Source organism: Mytilus galloprovincialis, chromosome 2, assembly GCF_965363235.1.
Source record: "Mytilus galloprovincialis chromosome 2, xbMytGall1.hap1.1, whole genome shotgun sequence".
NCBI classification, from domain to species: domain Eukaryota; kingdom Metazoa; phylum Mollusca; class Bivalvia; order Mytilida; family Mytilidae; genus Mytilus; species Mytilus galloprovincialis.
In genome coordinates, this window is record NC_134839.1 from 24,317,072 (window position 1) to 24,329,415 (window position 12,344).

General features: G+C 33.1%; 1 protein-coding gene across 1 annotated transcript in view; it reads left to right on the top strand.

The window, feature by feature from the left end:
* The window catches only part of LOC143062004 (uncharacterized), a 59,498-nt gene that overhangs the window by 43,729 nt on the left and 3,425 nt on the right, over positions 1 to 12,344 (top strand). Inside the window, exon 3 of the mRNA XM_076233857.1 lies at positions 3,188 to 3,346. Coding sequence (XP_076089972.1) covers positions 3,188 to 3,346 — 159 coding nt within the window. The remainder of the gene's footprint in view (positions 1 to 3,187; positions 3,347 to 12,344) is intronic.

Sequence of the window (12,344 nt, forward strand, 5' to 3'; positions counted from 1 at the left end):
GCTCAAGCCGTTAAGAAAAAAGGGGCAAAAACAAAGGTTTCCAGGTTAATGGACAATTACTTAAGTACAAAACATAATTTAAAAGCAGTGTAAGGGAGGTAATTCAATCACATTTGAATTACCTCACTTCAATTATGTATATTGGAAATTTGCAAATAACTTTCGTATTAATAAAATCTATTGGAATTTGCCAATAACTTTATAAAATCCATTGGAAATTTGCCAATAACTTTATAATAATAAACTCTTTAAGTATAAGTAAATATAAATCTATGAAATTTAAACCCAAGGTTTGAAACCTCAAAAGAAAGGTGGGGATTGATTTTGGGGGTTATGGTCCCAAATGGTTTAGGAATTAGGGATAAAAAAGGGGCCCAAATAAGCATTTTTCTAGTGTGTAGACAATAACTTGTGGCACAGTGTATGAAATTGTCTGAAATTGTACCACAAGTTTCCACACCACACAAGGATGGTTAGGATTGGCGTTGAGGGGAGGGGGGGGGGAGGGTTATGGCTCAATCTGTTTAGGAATTAGGAGCAAAAAAGGAGGAAAAACAAGGGTTTCCTGGTTCATGAACAATTACTTTAGCTTTGTTTCTTTTTTTTGGTAATTTTTGCTATTTGTTTGCTAGTTCTTGTATGGAATATATTTTTTAATAGCTGTTTCGAGAAACATCAAATACTGTGATTTAAATACATATAATATTATAATAGTGTATATCAAAGGGTTCAGTGGTATTAAATATTTATACTCAGAATTGATTGATTTCTTTGTGGTTTTTTTTTTTGCATTAGAGTTACCTCCCTTACAATGGTTCCATACTACAAAGGAAAGACTGGGATTGAGTTTGATGGTTAATGTTCCAAGGGGGATTCAAAAAGTTTTGGGGGTCCATTTTTTTTAAGGGGTTCCAAATTTTTCGAATTTCAAATTTTTGAAAAGTTTCAAGAAGAAATCTTCAATTGCACAGTATTGCACAATAGATTTGTAAGATCTTTGATCACATTTATTTTGTGTCAGAAACCTATATTATGTCAAAAATTTGATCACAATACAAATTCAGATAGTATCAAGCTTGAATATTGTGTCCAAATGTGCCCCAACTGTTCAGGGTTCGACCTCTGCGGTCATATCAGGCTGCGCTCAGTGAAGCATTTTATTGAAATTTAAGGTCTATAATAGGGGGTTCAATATACAATGGCATAAACTATGTATGGCAGAGGGGTCAAAATACCATAGTAATAATACTCCAATAAGTAGTTTGTATGAATTTTACTTTCTGGAAAATCTATTTTGAAAGTTTTATTAAGCCATGGTATTTTGATCCCCCTGTGCTTTTTGGCTGGAAAATATGGAAAATCTCTAAACTAATGACTACACTGTATTTGGTTATTTATAGCCAGTAAAAAATTTTAATCTGAAAAACAACTGAGATTGGAATTGCCATTTAAATTTATTTGAATAATGCATGCTATCTTGTTTGGGAAAACAGTTATCATCCCTTGATTTTCATTGTCCACGAATATAGTCCTTAGTGTGGACTGTGGATAGTGTGTGTAACTAGCCTAATTTTTTTTACCTCTTCAAATGTACTTCTTCATGTTTTTTGCCTCAAATAGCAAGTAGGGGGATGAAATTACACTTAACAAATTTGGGTCATGAATTTTAAAGTAAAGTAGTGGTTTGGTCCAGCTGAAAAAGGTTAAAAATTAGCACTTCGGAAGCTGTCAAAAGATGTCGAGACCCCCTTAACATAAAATTGTCCATATTTTGAGTTAAGAGCCGATGAAACATTTAGGAATTAAGGGCCAAGAAGGAAAAAAAAACAAGCATTTTTCCAGACGATAACTTGTGTGTAAGTGTATGGATCTCTCTAAAAATGTTCTACAAGGTTCCATACCACAAAGGGAAGACTGGAATGGGGGTATTTACTTAATGGGAGGGGATTTTTTTTCTTATTGTCTCACTTGACAGAGTCAAAAAGCGAGACATAGGTATGCTGTTTCTGGTGGTGGCGGCGACGGCGTCAACAATGTATTAGTTTGTGATTAGGTCAAGTTTAATTTATGGTGAACCACTAGTGGTAGGTCAAAGATATTTGGTATGGCGTTGTATAAGTATTGGCACATCTCATTACCATGGAGTTTATTTGCATTATTGAAATTACAAAAAAGCAAGACATATCTCTGTGAAAAAAGTTTATTTTTTGAGGGGTTCATACTTTTTTCACAGAATTTTCAAAATTTCAATTTTTTTAAAAAGTTTCAAGAAGAAATCTTCAATTGCACAGTATTGCACAAATACTTTTAAGATCTTTGACATTTATTTTGTGTCAAAAACCTATATTATGTAAAAAATTTGATCACAATCCAAATTCAACCAGTATCACGCTTGAATATTGTGTCCAAACTTGCCCCAACTTTTCAGGGTTCTACCTCTGCAGTAGTATCAGGCTGCGCATGGCAATCATTTTATGAGGAATAGAATCTTGTCCTGCAAAAAACAAAACTCACAAACAACCATGGGAAAGAAGGAGTCCATTAAAACTTGACAAAAGCAGCAAGGGCACACCTTTCCTCTTTTGAGGGTGTATTTTCAATCTCTTACTTATCTATCTTCATTAAAGACACAAGTAATAATGATAAGGATAATGAGGATGAGGATGAAGTAATGAGCTAATGGGATCTTCAAAGTAAGTTGAACAGATTCTTAATGTAGATGATTTAAATATGTATTTGAATTTTCTGGGGGGGAGGGGTTATAGATAGGGTCGTGCTGGTGGCACAACTGTCCAAGTGGCCTCTTTTACAAGAACTACCTATTGTATTTATTGTTACCTTGTTCTTGTCCTGAACATGCATGAAATATTTGCCACTGGACATTAAGCAACCAACAATCAATCAATCAATATAGATGTCTTTGTGTTGTTTGGTTATTGTTTCACTGATATATACCCTATATCTAATCATATCTCCTTTAATTTGTACCAGTGAAAGAATATAGTACGTTTTATGAAAAAAAAAGAGCTATGGATGATTTTTCAGAAATTAAAACATGTTTTGGTGAACAGATATATATATTTATAGATATCAATTTGATGTCTCTTACAGATGTATATTTATAACAAAGGTTTGTAGACATAGACACAAAAATGTTTTGTACAAATGGTATCAATTTTCCTTGCAGGTTTTTGACAATGTAGAAGACACAGAAATTCCAAAATTACGAAAATGGATTAAGGAGATAGTGGAAAGAAAGAAACAGGCTGCTACTGATTGTCTGATTTACAATTTAGGCTTCTTTTTATCAAGTATAAAAAATTATCTGGCAGAAAATGATGTTGAGGTAAATTACATTGAAGACCCATTGGTGGCTTGAGGCTGATGTATGCTCTTTGGTCTGTTTGTTGTCTCTTTGACATATTCTCCATTTCCATTCTCAATTTTATTTGAAGTGCGTTTACACAGTACGATTTTCCATCCTCTTTTTAATTTGACTTGATACCATGATAGCTCAGGTTAATGGTACAGCATTTTGTTTTCATGATACAATTTTCCTTTCGATTAAGCAAAGAACATCTGATTTTTAAGGTCAAGTGAGCTTTTTCTCATCACTTGGCATCTGTCGTCCGGCGTCTAGCGTCCGTCGTCAGTAAACTTTTACAAAAATCTTCTCCTCTGAAACTACTTGGCCAAATTTAACCAAACTTGGCCACAATCATCCTTGGGGTATCTAGTTAAATAAAATGTGTCCGATGACCTGGTCATTCAACCAAGATGGCCGCCATGGCTAAAAATAGAACACAGGGGTAAAATGTATATTTTTCCTTATATAATTGAAACCAAAGCATTTAGAGCAAATCTGAAAGAATTAAATTGTTGATCAGGTCAACATCTATCTGCCCTGAAATTTTCAGACGAATCGGACAACCTGTTGTTGGGTTGCTGCCCCTGAACTGGTAAAATTAAGTAAATTTTGCAACTTTTGGTTATTATCTTAAATACTATTATAGATAGAGATAAACTGTAAACAGCAATAATGTTCAGCAAAGTAAGACCTACAAATAAGTCAACATGACCAAAATTGTCAGTCAACCCCTTAAGGAGTTATCGCCCTTTATAGTCAATTTTAACCACTTTTCGTCATTTTTTGTAACTTGTACAAAAAATCTTCTTCTCTGAAACTACTTGGCCAAATTTAAACTAACTTGGCCACAATCATAATTGTGGTATATAGTTTTAAAAATGTGTCCGATGACCCCATCTACCAAACAAAATGGCCGACATGGCTAAAATTAGAACATAGTGGTAAAATGCAGTTTTTGCTTTATATCTTTGAAACTAAGACATTTAGGGCAAATCTTTCAAGATTTAAATGTCCATCAGAATAACATCTATTCCCTAACAAATTTTCAGATGAATCCTACAACCCATTGTTGGGTTGCTGCCCTAAAATTGGTAATTTTAAGGAAATTTTGCAGTTTTTGGTTATTATCTTGAATACTATTATAGATAGAGATAAACTGTAAACAGCAATAATGTTCAGCAAAGTAAGATCTACAAATAAGTCAAACATGACCAAAATTGTCAGAGAACCCCTTAAAGAGTAATTGTCCTTTATAGTCAATATTGAACAACTTTTTGTCATTTTTGTAACTTGTACAAAAATCTTCTTTTTTAAAACTTATTTATAATGGGCCAAATTTAACAAAACTTGGCCACAATCATTACTAGGGTATCTATTTTAAAAAAGTGTCTAATGACCCCGCCTACCAACCAAGATGGCCGACATCAGTAAATACATTAACAGGTGAGCGACACAGGCTCTTGAGAGCCTCTAGTTAAGAGTTCATACCGTGCAATTTTAGTTGAAAGCAGGTGCACAGGTGAAAATTAAAGGGAAATTTGTACCCTGTAAACACACCTTTAAAGTTGATAGTACTTTAGATATAAAGAATAAAAAGACTTTTCATCAGCACAAATAAGAGTTTATATACCTGTTGGACATACAAACATTTGTTTCTGTTTTTTATTTTTGTTTTGCTTGACGGAGTCAAAAAGCAAGACAAAGGTATGGCTGGTACGCTGTTTCCAGCAACAGCGTCAGTCTCGTCAATAATGTATTAGTTTATGATTAAGTCTAGTTAGTGGTGAACCGCAAGTTGTAAGTCAATCATATTTGGTATGCAGTTGTATTAGCATTGGCACATCTCATTTCCATGGAGATTATTTGCCCCTGTCCCATCAGTCATGGTCTATTGACTTTAAAGCTTTTGCTTATTATTATGGGACTGACTTGATATCTAAATGTTCCAAGGCTGATCACTACCTTTTTTTGATACACAAAATATAGTGCATTGATCAAAACATTCTATATAAACTATCCATGAACATTTCCAGAAATTTATCGATGTAATATATGCTCAGATATTCAAGGCACAAAATGATGTTTCACTTGTCAAGAAAGTTACATAAGTTTTGAAAGATGCAGGAATCTAGCTAATATCTGTTCTAAAAATATAAATTATGTCATTGTTAACCTCATCTTTAAAAATGGAGTTATCTTCCTTCGTCTAGAATAGCTGTTAAATCAACAACCACCAATGCAATATTTAATTTTCTTCCCACTGATAAATTAAAGCAATCTTTACCATTCAGTGCTTTCATGCACTTTGATTAGAAATTACTGAATGCTGATTTAGGAATATTAATTTTAGCCATGATTATGTAGATATAGGAAGATGTGGTGGGAGTGCCAATGAGACAACTCTTCATCCAAATAACAATTTAAAAAAAAAGTAAACCATTATAGTTCAATGTCTGTCATTTTTATACGTCTGCAAAATTTTTTTTGCCGTTTATTGGCATCACATTGTCGTTGTCGTCGTCCAAAGACAGTTGTTTTCTTTAGTATAAGAAAATAGATATCTATCAAATTTAAACACAAGGTTTATAACCCCAAAAGGAAGGTTGGGGTTGATTTTTGGGGTTATGGTCCCAACAGGTTAGAAATTAAGGGCAAACAAAGGGACCCAAATAAGCATTTTTGTAGTTACCAGCCAATAACTTGTGTTTAAGTGAATGAATCTCTCTTAAATTATACCACAAGTTTCCATACCATAATGGGAAGTTTAGGATTGACTTTGGGAGGTTATGGCTCAAACCATTTAGGAATTAGGGGCAAAAAAGGGGAAAAAAAGGGTTTCCTGGTTAATGGACAAATTTAAAGCAGTGTAAGGGAGGTAATCAAATCAAATTTAATGTACAATGTTGTTTATGTTTTGGATTACCTCCCTTACACTGCTTGTAAATTATGTATAAGAAATGCTGTATTGTCTTGAGGTGATTAGCTGTCAATTTATTGTCGAGCCTGCAACTTTTGTTGCAGAAAGCTCGACATAGGGATAGTGATCTGGCGGCGGTGTTAGCTTACTTCTTAAAAGCTTTATATTTGAAGATGGAAGACCTGGATGCTTCATACTTTGTATATAGATGCCTCATGTTACAAAGTTTCCGTCAGTCACATGTCCAATGTCCTTGACCTCATTTTCATGGTTCAGTGACCACTTGAAAAAAAGTTCAGATTTTTTGTAATGTTGAATTCTCTCTTATTATAAGTAATAGGATAACTATATTTGGTATGTGCGTACCTTGCAAGGTCCTCATGCCCGTCAGACAGTTTTCACTTTACCTCGACCTCATTTCATGGATCAGTGAACAAGGTTAAGTTTTGGTGGTCAAGTCCATATCTCAGATACTATAAGCAATAGGGCTAGTATATTCGGTGTATGGAAGGACTGTAAGGTGTACATGTCCAACTGGCAGGTGTCATCTGACCTTGACCTCATTTTCATGGTTCAGTGGTTATATAGTTAAGTTTTTTGTGTTTTGGTCTGTTTTTCTCATACTTTATGCAATAGGTCTACTATATTTGTTGTATGGGATAATTGTAAGGTGAACATGTCTAGCAGACAGATGTCATCTGACCTTGACCTCATTTTCATGGTTCAGTGGTCAAAGTTAAGTTTTTTGAGTTTTTGTCTTTTTATCTGATACTATACGTCAAAGGTCAACTATATTTAGTGTATGGAAATATATATTATGATTTATATATTAGTTGCGCAGGTTTTATTTGACCTTGACCTCATTTTCACGGTTCATTGCTCAGTCTTAAGTTTTTGTGTTTTGGTCTATTTTTCTTAAACTATAAGTATTAGGTCAACTATATTTGTTTTATGGAAGCATTGTTACATGTCAGCCTGACATGGTTCATCTGACTTTGACCTCATTTTCATGGTTCATTGGTCTTTGTTTAGTTATCTTGGTTAATGTAACGTTTATGTGACAGTTGTAATAAAGCTTTATACTTAGGACTATCAACATAATATCAATGATTAGTAAAGAAGGCGAGACATTTCAGTGTGTGCACTCTTGTTTTTTAAAAGTTACAGTAATTAATATTAATTTTTAGCCATGAATATGTATATCATTTTCTATTTTAAGACTTTTGTGATGTATTTTAATGGGCAATTATGGCTGCAAACTCTATTGGATATTTGAATTGAGATTATGACCATATCTGGAGTGAAAGTTTTTTTTTTTTTTTGAGTGGGGGGGGGGGGGGGGGGGGGGGGAGTCAATACGCAACAGATTAGTGTTGCAGAAATGCATGAATATTAATTCAAATCATATTAGCAATTCTAAGTTCTTTGACTACAGTTATTCTGTGTCATAAACCTATTTTGTGTCAAATATTTAATTACAATCCAAATTCAGACCTGTATCAAGTGTGAATATTGTGTCCATTTTTGCCCCAACTGTTCAGGGTTGGACCTCTGCGGTGGTATCCAGCTGCGCTCAGGGAAGCAATTTATCTATTATAAGACTTTTATGATGTATTTAAATTGGTAATTATGGTTGCAAACTCCATTGGATATTCAAAATGAGATTATGACCATATCTGGAGTGAAAATTGTTTTTTTTGGAAAAAGAGGGGGGGGGGGGGGGGGTAAAAAAAAAAACCCAGCATAATGTATTGCACAAAAGCAAAAAATTGAATATAAATTCAAATCAAATAACCAATTCTAAGTTCTTTGACTATAGTTATTTTGTGTCAGAAACCTATTTTGTGTATTTAATTACAATCCAAATTCAGACCTGTATCAAGCGTGAATATTGTGTCCATATTTGCCCCAACTGTTCATGGTTGGACCACTACCGTGGTATCCAACTGCGCACGACAAAGCATTTTATTTTACATGTTTTAATGTTTTGTCTTGCTTTATGGAGTCAAAGGGTGAGACATAGGTATGCTGTTTCCCGCGTCAGCATCAACAATGTATTAGTTTGTAATTAGGTCTAGTTTGTGGTGAACCACAAGTTGTAAGTCAATCATATTTGGTATGCAGCTGAATAAGCAATGGCATATCTCATTTTCATGGAGATTATTTGGCCCTGCCCCCTTAGTTATGGTCTATTGACTTTGAAAATTTTGTTTAGTTAACTTATATTAGTTTCTGATTAGGCAGTTCAAGGGGAACCATTAGTGGTAGGCCAATGTTAATTGGTATTCAGTTGTATAAGCATTAGCACATCTCATTTCAATTGAGTTTATTTGGCTCAGCCCCCTCAGTCATGGTCTATCGACTGAAACTTTTGCTTAGTTTATATGTATTAGTTTTTGATTAGATCAGTTTAAGATGAACTGCTAATGTTAAGTCAATGATATTTGGTATGCAAACTTATTGGCATTTGTAAGTATTGTTTCCATGGATATTATATTGCTGCACCCCCTCTTCATGGATTATTGACTTTGAAACTTTTACATAGTCTACAAGTTAATGTTTGTGTTTATGTTTGTTAAAAAAGATCAACTTTAATATAATACATTAAACTCCGTGTGGTGAACCAACGCCTTACAAATCGTTTTGGTAGAGTCTCTGAAGTGGATACCTTGGTATGCCGGGTTGTCAAATCATGCAAACGAATGCAATACTTAAATAATATTCAAAATTGACAACAACACTTCAAATGGTCTGCAATTTTATTATCTAAGGTCTAGGTATAATACCACCATTGATTTTCCCCTATTACTCTTTGTTAAATTTGAACTTTTCAAAAAATTGTGCAGAATTTATCTTTGTTTCAAATAAAGAAATACTTGGCATGAGTAAAGTTTTATCCTGTCCAGTTCTATAGAAAAAATTTCACATAACATTTCGTTGCATATATATAAGAAGATAAACATCATTGGAAGTTAACCAATCAAATTTCTCCCCTTATTCTATCTGTGTACAAGGTTTAGTTACCATGTAACCTCAAGATTACAAAATTTTCTATACATTTCACAAATAGAAAATAATGGTGTTTTGAAATACCCAAGACATATGTTTATGACACAGAAATAGTTTTACTGCAATAAAATGTAGGATTAATTACCTACAACGGTCAAATTCAAGGGAATATTTTTTTCAACCTACTTTCGTATACAACCGGATGTGACGTACCATGATTTGGTGGTATTACACCTAATGTGTAATACCACCATTGATTTTTCCCCTATTAGTCTTTGTTAAATTTGAACTTTTCAAAAAATTGTGCAGAATTTATCTTTGTTTCAAAGAAAGAAATACTTGGCACGAGTAAAGTTTTATCCTGTCCAGTTCTATAGAAAATTTTTTACATAGCATTTCATTGCATATAAGAAAATAACCATGATTGGAAGTTAACCAATCAAATATCTCCCCTTACTCAATCTGTGTACAAGGTTTAGTCACCATGTAACCTCAAGATTACAAAATTTTCTATACAATTCACAAATAGAAAATAATGTTGTTTTGAAATACCCAAGACATATGTTTATGACACAGAAATAGTTTTACTGCAATAAAATGTAGGACTAATTACCTACAACGGTCAAATTCAAGGGAATATTTTTTTCGACCTACTTTCAACTGGATGTGACGTACCATGATTTGGTGGTATTACACCTAAAGAAGACCTTTTTGTTGAATAAACTAAATGTGACTTTTTTCCATTGTAATACTGGTTATTTCAAGCATTTCTGTCAAGTTTTGTCATAATTAGTTCAATAGTTTGAGAAAAATCTAGTATAATGATAGACGACATCTACAGCGAAATTTCTTCGACAAATCCAAACCAAGCCGCATCAAGATAGAATAGAGTGTGGACCAATAAATGATCAAATATCTATCTTATCTGCCTACAAACAGTTTAATATGATACACAAGATGATTTTAGGAAGATAAATACCACTAATGAACCTCTTTGTCTTCCTTATAAAGTCTCTTTCGGTCAATTTATACCTCTCATTTCCTCAAAATTTCAACTTTTCAGGCCAATAAATAAAAATAATGGGGTAACTTTCATTCATTTATGGTAGAAATGTTATAAGAAATGAGTAATTGAACCATTTTAGCAGAATGAACAATCCATATAAAAGTTTACTGTCTCCATGGAGGTTTCAATAAGTCCTTACGTAAAAATTAAATTTACGCCGCGTTCCAAAGAGGGACATAAAAGGCTTCTCTTTTAGTGAATAACTTGTCGTTACAGCATTAAACATAATTTCATCTACTTATAACTATATATTTATTTAAGTATTTTCTAGGAAAATGTTATATCGTAGCAAAATCTAAGAAAGAAGGATAAAAAGCCCACCCCCTCAAAAAAAAAAATATATGCACTTAGTATGGCTTGTTCTGTCAACTGAATATTCATGGTAAAGTCCTATTACAAGACAATTTTCTCATAAAATGTGTTTTGGAGACTCAATCCACTCAGAATATTTCATTTTTTGTATTATTTCACTTAAATAACACATGAGATTACTCACAAGGTGCATGTACAGCTTCCCATAATTGATTTTCTCCTATTAGTCTTTGTTAAATTTGAACTTTTCAAAAAATTGTGCAGAATTTATCTTTGTTTCAAGGAAAACAAACATGCCTTGCCACACGATTTGTGTTGTGTGCAAAGTTGATATTTGAAAATAAAAAATCTGAAGCATCTTTCAACCCACTGAGTGCACCTTGATACACCTTATCGCTATTTGTCCGCCATTACTGGATATCACACAGGTTCCTGTAAAATTTTGTCGTCATAAAACAAAATTTCTGACGCCACAATGGAAAACTGATTGTTTTCGACGTCAAAAGTTCAAGCGGCCAGGTCAGCCGGGATTAGCTATAAGGTGTATTAATTGGCTTTGTCTTTCACCTCTGTTCCTGTTTAAAAGATAAAAGCTTTGAGTAAAAATGGTCTGAATCGTGCTTTGAAATCAATCTACTTTGCCTACGACTTCGAACAGGTTGGGCACAAGTCAGAAAATGTTGGATACGTGAATTTTCCTGCTTTCAGGGAACCTCCCTGATTTCTGGTGTAAACAAGACCAGTTTAAATGTGTTTTTATTTTTCAATTTATGGCATGAAATTTACAAAAGGGCACGTTTTACGTTATAACTTACATCATGTACATCACTTGAATTTGTAAATACTCAAAGTATTCTAGGAACAACAAAACATGAATAAGTGAAGCTATGTTTATCTAGAACTCGAAAAAACATACAAATCTTTTGTTTAGGAATTAATTGACCAGGTGTAACTGAACATAACTGAATTATGTTCACTTCTATTGAAAAATTTTATTCATTGAATTTTAATTCCCAAGTCATTAACATATCTTTTTGTTATCTCATAAATGATGATCAAGGTATGAATTGGTGAACACAGGAATTGTTGTGAGTTATGCGTCAAATTAGACTTGAAATAAGCTTGATTTTTAACTAATTAAATGCTTGCTTTCATTTAAAAACATTGTTATTACATGAAGAATGTGTGCTTTTGTAGATTTCATACCATAAAATGAATAGGAAAAAAGGAGGTCCCTGTATACTGTTTTTAACACCAGAAAACTGGGGTGTACACTGAATACAGGAAATATCCCACTTTTCTTGACTTAAATGATCTTATCTGTTGAATTTTGTAAAAATTCAATATAGATTAATTATATCAAGAAATAAAATAAAATAATTTGCCTACCTACTGTTTGCTCATTTAGACAAAATTGAGCCAAATTGGCTGATTAAAGCGAAATTATTATTTCATTGTTTCACGTTTATTAATGATTGATTTAAACAAAATCACATTCATTTTTATACGACCGCAAAAATTGAAAAATTTTTGGTCGTATATTGGTATCTCGTTGGCGTCAGCGTCGTCTTTGGCGTCCGAATACTTTTGATTTTTGCACTTTAACTGTAGTTTAAGTAAATAGAAATGTATGAAATTTAAACACAAGGTTTATGACCATAAAAGGAAGGTTG